Source organism: Branchiostoma floridae, chromosome 19 (assembly GCF_000003815.2).
Source record: "Branchiostoma floridae strain S238N-H82 chromosome 19, Bfl_VNyyK, whole genome shotgun sequence".
Lineage (NCBI taxonomy): Eukaryota > Metazoa > Chordata > Leptocardii > Amphioxiformes > Branchiostomatidae > Branchiostoma > Branchiostoma floridae.
The window spans coordinates 1,734,353-1,746,852 of NC_049997.1; the positions used below are offsets into that span (position 1 = coordinate 1,734,353).

A 12,500-nucleotide genomic window follows, 5' to 3' on the forward strand; every position below is an offset into this window, starting at 1 on the left:
ACCCATCCAACCAACCCATCCAACCATCCAACCAACCCACCAACCCAACCAACAATCCCTCCAACCAACCAACCAAACAACCCAATCACCCAACCAACCAACCAACCAACCAACCAACCAACCAACCCACCCAACCAACCAACCAACCAACCAACCCACCAACCCCCCAACCAACCCACCAACCCACCAACCAACCCACCCACCAACCAACCAACCAGCCCACCAACCAACCAACCATCCAACCAACCAATCAACCAACCAACCCACCAACCCACCAACCAACCAACCAACCCATTAACCAACCAACCAACCAACCAACCAACCAACCAACCAACCAACCCACCAACCCACCAACCAACCAACCAACAAACCCACCAACCAACCCACCAACCAACCAACCAACCAACCAACCAACCAACCAACCAACCAATCTACAACACAGATGAACTTTCAAGCTAACTTTGAATTTGTAATGCAAGGAAAACAGAGCTAGATAATTGGGAATGGGCATGCCATGCGCCAGGAAAAGAAATACAGAGTAGAACAATCGAAGTTACATATATAAGTCTTCAGACATACCTGTATTATTGTTCCAAAGAAACCACATCTGATCTGTGATATTTGGAACGGTGACCAAAAAGTCGTCCCCCAATCCTGACCAACTTGTATAATTGTCCCAATACTCGTCAGGTAAAGTTGAGTTGGGCCAAAAAGAAAGGTATTCGGAAATGTTCATGAATTCGGGAATAATTCTAATGCACTTTTGGCGAAGCTGTCCCATGTAGATTTGGAGAGCGACTAAGGCGAACACACAGAGAGCGAAGACGGTCAGGATCAGGACGTCTCGGAGGTTGATAACGGACTGGATCAAAGCGCTGACCAGAGTCTTCAGACCTGAAACAGAAGTGACGTACATGTGTTTGTCTGTTATAGCTGTGTTCTTGAGTGTACAGATAAAACTTTTCAGTGCCAGGGGCCACAAGTCCCGTTCACAAGAATGCGCTACATTGATGACTTGTCCAATTAAATGAGTTTACAGGTGACAGTAACCTACAAGCACTGTTGTAAATGGATAAAATAATAGAAATCAAAGACATTTGCCATACGGGTGGCATTTCCTGCTCTTTTTTCAGTCAAAGAAAATCTTACCTGGGACTACTGAGATAGTCTTCAATGCTCGCAGAACTCGAAAGGTTCTCAGAGCTGACAAATTCCCCAGATCTACGAATATGGTAATGTATCTGAAACGGGAAAATGGCAATGCAGATGATATGTTGTTGATTCAACGTGAAACATATATTTTTGGCATGATTCTGCGTTTGTGTACCATATCACGCTTGTGTACCATAGTATGCTAGATTAGAACAGAGAAAAAAACATTACTAGTAGTAGTACTACTTCGCAGCTAGATGATATCGAATAGTCATGCGTGGAAATATTCTACCCTTCTGGACATAGCTCATTTACAATGTTCCAGCTCCGACCTCTTGCTGTAGTTTTGGTTCTACAAATAGTAAGGTGCCCTGTACTTTACAGCCATCCAAACATTACATGTAAACAATACTTACGCTAATCCGATAACTCCAAAGTCTAGCCAATTCCATGGATCCCTCAGGTAAGAGAAATGTGTAAGAGCGAACCCTCTAGCCAATAACTTTACTGTCATCTCAAAAGTGTAGATGCCGGTGAATATATACCTGCAAACAAAATATTCATAGAAAGCTTTAATTGACAGTAAGGGAAAGGATTTCAGCAACATGTTCAATCTTTTGGGCAAAACAACATTTGACTGTTTTTGAAGGAAGGGTTTTTCTATCATTTGAGCCCTGTATGCCAGCAACGTCCCAGGATATCATAAGTTTCGCGTCAAAATGTCCTTATACATGCACATAGGCAAATTTGAAAGTATATGGAGGAAAAGGATTGTCAATCGTTTGCGTTGGACAACAGACAAGCGTGTCTATCGCTCGTTGTTTTTTTATCCCAACAAGACGGAAGGAAGGGTTTAGTTCAGTATGCTTCCCCACAGAACTGAGTGGGCAAATCCAAATCTAATACAGTGTCTTCTTTTTCACTACAATGACTAGGACAGGTAAAGGGACGAGGTCAGTGGGCAAAACTACTACATGTCTGCGCTAATTTTAGATTTTTGAATGTTTTCCCTGACCAAAGCACAGAAGAAAAATACGATTAACAGATCCATGCGTGCATTGCAGTCATGCGAGAAAAAGAGTTGTACTCACTCTGTGATTTCCGGTGGATTTGTCATAGTCATAAACACGCAATTCACTAAGATTGTGAGCATGACCAACGTGCTAAACAATCTGGAGAGATGTTAAAGAATCTACAAAACGAGGCAAACAATGGGAGCTGTGACCAGAAGGAGTGAGGAAACGGTGAAAGATAATATAACTCTTACTTGTGTAATGAAGAACCTACGTAAATATTTGTACCAGTGCATCTTTGTACACAATTGCATGTCAGTATCGCAATGTTCAAAAGTAACATAGAAAAGGAAAGAAGAAGGAAAGGCAACTGATAAAAGGTGTTGTTTATAGCTCGTTTAAATGTTAGGATTATACTAGAAAGGCCGTTATTTGCTTAAGAGCGAATTAATCAATTTTCACCCCACCCTCCTCCTTATTGAATTTGAAAAAAAAATCATCCCATGCGAGAATTAAGGGTTAATGACCCTCCCCGACTTGTATATGGTGTCATAGCGCCCGAATGAGCGACGAGAGCGAGGTGATTTTATGAGGTGGTTATAGCAAAGGACCAGGCGTTATGACACCACACCGAGGAACAGGCCTACCCAAACTTGCAAACTCCTTTATGACGCATAGATCCCTTGGCATTGTAGATAATTGTACGTGTGAATTCCTTTGTTGAATTTCTGAACAACAAAACTTACTATCAACGTTAACAGAAACATCCCACCTTGCAGTCTGTCTGTTCTGGCATATGTTTCGCTCCTTTGATTGGCCAATGTCTCCATGTCCCATACTTTCCTGTGTATCGCTCCATCTGATTGGTACGAATGAATTGACACTGGTGTCAATTTGCATAGACACTGGTGTCGATTCATTCTGACCAATCAGAAGGCCGATAAACACCGGGCTGGCCAGAATCTATGAGTTACGACGTCATAACCAACATGGAACGGGGCCTTCTGATTGGTCCGAGGAGCATGACTATATGGTAATGTATACATTTAATGTCTTGACTCGAAACTACGGTAAATTCATAGTACTGAAATCATACTTTTATTTCTTGATTACAACAAGCACACAACATGCTAGTGATTCACACATTAACGAAGAAGGGTTGCCTTTGACAGTGGGAAGGATACTTGCCAGCCACCGGCCAGTTACAGGTACCGACCCGTCACTATCTGCCTGCTCCATCTGGTGCTTGGAGCTTAGAGTCTTACTCGGCAAGTTAAGTGGGTTGCATGCCGCGCACCAAACAAGACAGAAAAGTGCAAACAAAAGACCCCAGCCCCTCGTATCGCTAGCTGGAATGTACGTCCAATGCTCACCGGCTTATCTGATGACCTAACGGATATAGAGGACATTTTTTAATCCTGGGAGACTATGTCATGATGGGATTGGTAAGATGAATGAAAATGGACAAAGGCTCCTTGAGATTTTTGCTGCTACCACATCCTCTGTGTAACAAATACCTTCCTTCAGAACAAAGCTATATATAAAGCACACCCCAGGTGGCAAAACAGGCATTGGTTGGACCTAGCCATCACAAATCGTACTTCTCTAAACGGTGTATGCAATACAAGAGCGTACCACAGTGCAGACGGTGATACCGACCATTCTCTTGTTGCCCCAAGGATAAAGTTAAGACCCAAGAAGTTGTACCACACGACAAAGACAGGTCAGCCAAGAATTGACGTCAGCAAGACCTTGCTACAAGACAAAAAATAGAAGTTTCTGGAATGCCTCGAAGAAACTGCATTCAACCGCAGGACGCAGAGCACAGGTGGGAGACACTGAGTAAAACCATCCATAGTGCAGCTGCCTAGATCTATGCAAAGAAGGAGCGTTAGAACACAGACTGGTTCGAAGCACACATGGCAGTCTTGGAACCTATTATGGACATAAAACGCAAGGCATCGGTTACCTACAAGCAAAATCACAGCAGTCAAAACTTGCAAACTCAAAAGCTGCCCGACATGAAGTCCAGCGAATCCCACGCTGCTGTGCAAAAAACGACTAGCTTCTATTGTTAGAACGCATCCAGCTTGCTTCAGCAAAGAAGATGTACCAGGGCATCAAACAAGCCAAAGGGAAAACCAATTAAAAAGAGTGTACTCCTCAGAGCGAAGACAGGTGAGATTCTTACTGACAAAGACAAAGAAATAGTACGTTGGGTAGAACACTACTTAGACATCTACTCAACAGAAAACCTAGAGCGTACGCACTAGACCACATTGAAGACTTACCTGTTCATGCAAAGCTGATACTGAACCTACCATAATGATATCCCAGCTGAGGTTATCAAGTGGGGAAAACCGGCATTGTTAAAACCACTACATGAGCTACTATGTCTTCTGGAAAGAAGGCAAAGTACCTTAGTCAATGCGTAATTCCAAGATCATCACACTGTAGGGAGACCGCACTGCCCGTGCTGAGAGGTCTACAACAGACATGGTTTTCTCCGTACGCCAGCTTCAAGAGAAGTGTTCTGAGCAGCAGAGGCCGTTATTCATCGCCTTTATCGATCTGACAAAGGCTTTTGACCTTGTCAGCAGAGGCAGCATATTTCAACTACAGCAGAAGATAGTTTGTCCCCCGCAGCTGCTAAACATCATCATCTCTTTCCACAAGGCGACCACCATCGGGATTTTCTTCTCTCTGCTGCTGAAGTCTGCTTTTGGTTACTCCTCACAAAGTGCCCACCTTCAGACCCGCAGCAATGGAATTGTTTTAACCTGGCCCATGGAGAGCCAAGACAAAGGTTTGCACGGTGCTGATCCTGATCAGAGATCTGCTGTTTGCAGATGATGCTGCACTGGTCGCACACGACACTGCACGAAAAGCCGAATTTGCGGATGGATATCGTGTTCCACGTGCCTGCAGATTCGAGGTTTCCGAGACCTTGCAGGACGTGTCGAGCTGCTCACTCCTTCTGTCCGGGGCCCGGCACGTCCTGCGAACTGTCGGAAGTGCACCATGCACGACGTGGCGGCGCCCTGCGATTTCCCGTGCAGCCAGCGTGAAATCTACAGGTACGTCCTGCGCAGCCTGCACGCCTGTCTCCGGACATAGGTGTTAGCTGCATAATTTAGCGGCCAATTATCGCGAGCTGCAGCAGATGCTCATGCTTGCAGGGAATTCGAGCTGACCATCAGCATAAAGAAAACAGTAGTCATCGGCCAGGATGTTCTCCAGCCACCTACCGTCACCGTAGGCTCAGAAGCGCTTGAAGTGAGAAATCATTTCATATATCTTTGTTCAACGGTCACAAACAACCTGTCTTTAGACAAGGAGATCGACGGAAGAATAGCTAGGGCAGTAGGTGTGATGACTCAAGTTGAAAACAGTGTGAAACAATGGCCATCTGACACTGAATACAAAACTTAAAGCATACCACGCGTGTGTTCTCAGCAGGCTTCTGTACGGTATACGTAGTGAGTCTTGGACCACATATGCAAAACAAGAAAATCGCTTTGAAAGATTCCACCTTCGCTGTCGGAGGCACATTCTTGCCATTTCTTGAAAGGACAGAGTACCCAACACCAACGTTTACGCTCCCTGAGTATTCACCTTCTCAGTTATTTTCTGCCAGTGACGTCTACGCTGGCTGAGACACGTATCTCGAATGAAGGATGATCGCGTCTCGGAGGATATCCTCTTTGACCAACTAGAAACAGGAAACGCCCAGTAGGACGGCCAGGACTGCGCTTCAGAGAGGTCTGAAGCTAACTGACATAGACCCAGCCAGCTGGGAACAGATTACAGCAGACAGCAACAGATGACATTACATTGTCAGGGAGGGTGTAGCAAAGGGTCAGGAAGAAAGAATAAAACATCTAGATTTAAAAAGACAAAAATGTATAGAGAGACAACCTCAGACTTCCATCTTCTTGTGCCCAAATTGTGGCCGCGACTGCCACCCACGCGAGGATTTGCCTATAAAGACGCTTGATCGAGAGCGCTACCATCATCTTCCGAGATGGACGAATGACTACGGATGTGTTGATTAACAAAACTAATCATCCACTGTATGTTCGCACCAAGTCTGTTTTATATATCTAAATGTTTTTACGTTACGTTACTCTTACTGGGTGGGCCGACTACTCTCTCTTATACCCCCGTAACATTCGGCGAAAATCGATCGGAAGACTAGTCTACGAGCTCTAAATGACATTTTCGTGAGTTTCACGATCATCTTGCGATTTTTAGGGATCGCCGGCGATTTTCAGGGGTCGTACGACGGTCGCGGTGCAGCCAAACATGTTCTTAACATAAGCGACAAGTCGCAGGAGATCTCTGAGATCGCAGAGCTCGTTACCGAGTCGCAGATCGTGCGTGCAAATCGTGCGTACATCGCAAGGGTATCGCTCGACATTCGATTGATTGTTGTGCGTCAATACAGCACAGACCTAGTTATTAATCATCCAGCGCAAATCGGATGGCAAACGCCCGTCAGTCGGGCGACGTTCGGATGACGTTCGCCCGACTTCCGTTCGTTTACAAATATTGAATGTCTGGGAATGTGAGGGTAATTCTGACATTGTGGCCCCTGTGCCAGTATGCAGGCTGCCTTTGTGACACAATTTCTTTTCTTTCGTCATTTCTAGTATGCCCGCGCATTCCATTTATTGGTTAAAAAGATTACGACAACAAAAGAAACAACATTTATTGATATCTTGCCTTTCTGTGAGGAACGTTTTGTGTTACCGTTTTTGTTTTGTTTTATCCCAATACTGTTTTCTTAAGATCTGTGTCTTTGCAATGATTTATAATCTTCGATTTTAACCACTTTGATGATATAATGATATTAACGGTTTGTTATGTCGCAAATTAGCCGTGAGGCTGCCATGCCAATGTCAGTGTGTTTGAATTTCGAAATAGACCAGTCATAAAACTCATAACTTATTCATGTCATGAAATGTAACGTTTGAACAATGGTTGATATTGTAATATCTCTATCATCACTTTGTTACAGTATTGTCCCAAATATCATATATAAAGCTGGTGTTTCTGTCACAATTTCGTTATGTATGTGGGAATGTTTATTGTGCTTGACTTTGCTATCCTCTCCTTGGTCTCTGTTGGTTCCACTTTTGTAGCTAGTTGACTATTGTGCCCTCTGAAAGGTCAGTATTCTTGGAAACATGTCACATACACACCTGGCCCACATACGTCTCGCGCGGGCAAGGTCCTGACGGCCATTACCATATATGGTGGAACGATGCAACTGTGACGGGCGTTGGAAATAGCCATAGAGCCCCCACCAAAACGCCAGATATAACGTTATCATTTTAAAGTGGTTGTTGGCCCAAAATGATAACGGGTTCCTTTTAGCAAATATCTCAAGCATTATCATGCCGAATTTCGGGTCCTTTGGAATTACCACTTGGGCACGGGAGGCAAAAATATACAGTCTTGGTCAGAATACAAACTTTAAAGGCATCTGGTGTGTTAGCTGCGAAGCTGGTGTGTTACGCCGAACGGCGGTTATACGGCTATACAGATACAGATACATCTATTAAAAAAAACAGACAAAAGCGTCTAGTGGTATTAGCCCACTCTACCCTTGTGCCAAATTTTAGGCCATTCGGTCCATTGACGACGGAGATTTCCCCTTAAACATTGTGACAGGAGAAGAAGAGTAAAAAAAAGAAGCCGAAACATTACGAATACAATATTTCTACTCCGCACCATACCTACGGTATGGCGGAGTGAAAATAACCAAATTACAGCACACCAACTGTACTTTAGACATATTGCTTAGATTTCGTACTACGTGATTCAACCCGTAAACTCTGTAACCAAATGACATAGCGCATCTGGGGTTTAGGCTAAAGACAACAAGATTTGCACATAATCACACGGAAAAGGATACGAGTGCACTAGTGTGTAGAGTGCTAGTCGTCGGATGGGATGGAAAGGAGTGAAGATATAGCAGGCACTAGTGGTGCTGAAACGGAATATGCTCCTGTCCTTTGCTATCACGATAAACGTCTGATGGAACAAAAGAAAATATGGTGATTTTACACAGAACCAGCTACAACCGCCGAGAAAGGTAGTGACTACGCCATGAAGACACATATGTATACATGTGTGGTATTTCCCTCCCAGCGGATCGTCCCCACAGTGTAACGCGTGTGAGTCAGAAAGTAATGCAAGTGGTTTTATAACAAGCTCAGTTTTTAATCAAATGAGTTGAAGTATATCAATTTGTTGTTGAGATTTTTTTATGAGAAACTGAGTTGATTTGAACATCGATGACCACACCCCTGGAAGATCGTCAGACGATCAGTTCCTCTAGATTGGACCCATGATTACTTTAGGAAGATGATATTATTCCTGTACAATAACAAATGTCACAGTAGGCTACCTGTCAAAGTCACATGCCAATTTTCATTTCTGAACTAACAGTGTTTCCTCTTTTACAGCCGATTGGATGGAGTTTGTTGTGATACTAGAGTCAGTTGGATACGTGATTTGTTAATTAAAGGTTTCTGTACACGTTCTCTTTTAAAAAAAGAAACGAAATTTGACGCAGTTATTAATTGTTTAAAGGCCCAAAAGTCTGCTAAGTTTGATTCCTCGTAGTTGATGCGAAAGTAGGATAAGGAAAGCTTTCATCAACACATTGCAGATCCATGACTCTGGCCACCTACCTCACTCCACGTCAACAACGAAAAAGGAAAAATAATTGGCTTTCATGGATGGAAATAATCATGCAGGTTCCTACAGTAGAAAAATACATTAGAGAAATTCTTAATTTGTTTTCCGACGCGGATCTAGTGGCGTGGTCATCTTAAAAAAACTCGAGAAATGATGAACAAAAAATTTAGGTATTTCAATGTCAAGGGGATACATACCCTAAGCTTTGTGCCAAATTTCAATTCATTCGATATATATATATATATTGATATCAAATTGATATATATATATATATATATTCGAGATATGAAACCCGAAAGTTCCGCTGCAGTAACTGAGGGGGAGGCGGGGGGGGGGTCAAAACTAATAGTTTCGAGTTCTCATCAAGACCTACACGACAACAAACCCAATATCAAAACAACACACACACACACACACACACACACACACACACACACACACACACACTCACTCACTCACTCACACACACTCACTCACTCACTCACTCTCTCTGTCTCGCACACACACACACTCACACAAACACACACACACGCAAACACACACACACACACATACACTTTCAACACATCCTTGCGAAAATATAACGTAAAAATGAGCCTCTTATCAAGTCACCTTTTGATTCGCCCTCGTATAAAAAAGTATTTTGAAGACGATAGGGACGATCCGCTTGGAGGGAAATTATGTATATCGAAGGCTAATATGTGATTAAGAATGTAACTATGATACGGAGTGGAGACCCCCCTCAATATATACTATAAAAGAACACGTAGGCAAATTCTTACGGATATTGCTTTGGATCTAATGTTCACACAAAACCTAATGGTACAGGATTGTGGGAATGGATGAAAACTTGAAAGAAAGTGACTAAAAACACCTACACAGAAACAACTTAAAGTGACCCCTTCTAAGTGTCACACCACATGGCGTCAAAGAGAGGGCGTGATGACAAATGCTAGCTACACATGCCGGGAGTACAAATAAGTTTACACTTTCCTTCTATAGAAGTGAGACATAAGGCAAGTAGTTCTTCATACGTCCATAATCAACCAAGATGCCTATTTGTTAACAAATGTCCAGCTTTTCATTTTGACCTTGATGGACCTATCATGGTCAGATTATCTGATAATATTACAAAGTTTTGAAAATGCCGTTCTTCTTGATTGCCTGACTGATAAACGTGCTAGTATGTACATGACATGCTCAATGTAACTGCCAAACCAAAATGTCTGTCCTTTTTTTCTCTAAAATCTAGCTGCTTTATTCCATATTTGTCAATCTTTGTATTTGATGCCACAATGTCTGTTTCTGTATAGACGTACTTAGTCATATTGATTTTGTAAAGCTCGTTTTTTTCCCGTCCTTTGGTGTTAAACATGGATTTTAACGGAGTCTAGAACAACGACACCGCGGAATAAGTCGCAACATATACTTGAAAAGTAGTTCGCACAGACGCTTCGGATTTCCGACCTGTTACCTTTAATATAGCATTTTAATGGGAGAGGATAGAGAGTTTCTGTCACGAATAAATGGATATCAACTCACCTCTTTATCTGCATAATACGGGTCAATGTCCTCTAAAGGTCGACCCACGTAATCATCGGGAAACTCCCCGAGGTAGTCGGGAAGGACACATCCCACCGACAGCTTCGGATCGGGGTCCTCAATCTCATGTTCTTCGATTTCATCTTCGTCTATTTCTCCTTCCTTGATCTTCCGAAGTCGCTCCTAAAAGGAAATGAAACAAACATTAGATCTGGTATTTAATATCTCTTACGGTACGCTTACATAAGACAAACGTTTATTTCTCTTCTGTAAAATATATCAGCAAACTGCGATATGAAAAATCGCGTTGCGTGTGGCGTAATTGGTAGAGCGTACGGCTCGGAATCTAGAGGTCCTGCCCCAGACGTTGTGCCCTTGGGATAGGCACTTGGGCAAGTAGAAACACAAAATCCTACATAGTCTATATTATCCATACAATCAGTGGCGTACCTTTTTCTCGTCTATCAGCCGCTGTATCTCCTTCACAGAATCGTTGGTCAGAGGACGAAAGTTTCGGTTTGGCGTTATCTCCTTTTCCATATTTCAACATATATATGCGAAAATCCTTCGTTGGAGACATAAAAAATGCTGTCAGGTGAAAACCTACAGAGGAGAAAAATAGATTTGATTACTCATGGACTCAATAACATAACGTTGTTCCCCATAACATAACGCGAGAAATTTGTTGTTTTTCTTGCATTTCTTCTATTGTTCATCTTGTCGTTTCATTTCAATGCGCCAAATAATCTGACACTTGTTATGGACGTATAGTGAGCCAATACTGCATTTTCAATTCCATTTGTTGTTTGAATTATTTTCTTTGGTATTGTTTTTCATTTGTAGACCAAAAATATCTGAAAGCAAAATCAGTGAGTGACTTGCATGACAAAGTCTTGATCAGTTGCGCAAGTCTTTCGTATTTTTAGTCCTTTATTACTGTATCAAAGCGAAATGAGAGACTTGGTGTGTGTCACCTGGACAAGTCCAATGTGCATGAAGGTACCTTTGGTAGATCTTGCATGGTGGCATTTTTGGTTCGGGGACCTCGTATCTCCATAAAATATTCTGATTATGCAACTGACTTTCATATATGCATAATTTATGCTTGGTTATGTACGCCTTTATGTAACTTACACAGGTCACAATGCTGCCAATCTTATCAGTTACTAAATGCACTTATTATGACAATTGCACATTAATTATACAAATTAGGGACTTATTTGCATAACTGGCATCTGCTAATCTTCCACCTGCCACAAATTACATAAGTATTCGTAGTATTTTCAGTATGAGTATTTTTAGTCCTTTAATGGAAAACACTATTGAATCTTTTTGTCCATCAATACTCTTTTAATAGGGCTGGGTACCAGTACGGTGTATCGGTACAAAACCGTTTTTTTTCTCATTGGACCGGTCCAGCGAAACCGGACCTGAAAAATTCGGTGGACCTGATGTTGGACCGATTGGAAATGAACTTATTATATGATCAGGCATTCACAGGTTTTCGGGGTTACCGGTCTAGGCAAATAACAAGAGCGAAGCATAATAGACTTTACAGTCATTTTTACCAATTTTTACAGTCAATCTTACAGGGGTAGTTAGCCTTGTAGTATTTTAAAACGCCAGTGGTAGTCGAATACTACACAAATTTCTTTGTAGTAAAATTGACCATTGTTTTGAGTATCGTCCATTCTCTAGTTTTCACATACTCAATCAGGTTCAGGTTCAGGTCCGGACCTGGACCTGATCCTCTGGACCTGAACCGGATCTGGACCTGGATTTTCTGTACTGGTACCCACCTTTACTTTTTCGACAACCACACGCCCTTCTCTATACGATATGGCATCATGGGCCTGAACCTTGGACAAGGGATTAAAGTGTACAGATTGTAGAAACAAATGATGTTTGAATGAAAAACGATATTTGAAGCGATACTCACGACCCATAGAAGCTGTGTGGACGTGGTTGTGAGAGCATGAAGAGTCAGTTTGTTCCCCACAGCTCAGACCTGCCGACTCAGCCAGACATCTTGACAACCATCAAGACTTTTATCTGCAAAATAACAGGAGCAAAGATAGATACAAT

The 12,500-nt window shown here is 42.5% G+C and overlaps 1 protein-coding gene across 7 annotated transcripts in view; it reads right to left on the reverse strand.

The window, feature by feature from the left end:
* Nucleotides 1-12,500, reverse strand: part of LOC118406716 (sodium channel protein type 2 subunit alpha-like) — a 71,264-nt gene that overhangs the window by 29,045 nt on the left and 29,719 nt on the right. For 4 of the 7 annotated variants that reach the window (XM_035806992.1, XM_035806990.1, XM_035806991.1 and 1 more), the window contains exons 2-9: nucleotides 12,355-12,467; nucleotides 10,866-11,018; nucleotides 10,416-10,598; nucleotides 8,086-8,204; nucleotides 2,244-2,324; nucleotides 1,569-1,697; nucleotides 1,150-1,241; nucleotides 580-894 (exon numbers count right to left, since the gene is read on the reverse strand). In XM_035806992.1, the coding sequence (XP_035662885.1) occupies nucleotides 580-894; nucleotides 1,150-1,241; nucleotides 1,569-1,697; nucleotides 2,244-2,324; nucleotides 8,086-8,204; nucleotides 10,416-10,598; nucleotides 10,866-10,955 (1,009 nt within the window). In that variant the 5' untranslated portion in view covers nucleotides 10,956-11,018; nucleotides 12,355-12,467. The remainder of the gene's footprint in view (nucleotides 1-579; nucleotides 895-1,149; nucleotides 1,242-1,568; nucleotides 1,698-2,243; nucleotides 2,325-8,085; nucleotides 8,205-10,415; nucleotides 10,599-10,865; nucleotides 11,019-12,354; nucleotides 12,468-12,500) is intronic. The other 3 variants (XM_035806994.1, XM_035806995.1, XM_035806996.1) reach the window with 1 other exon arrangement.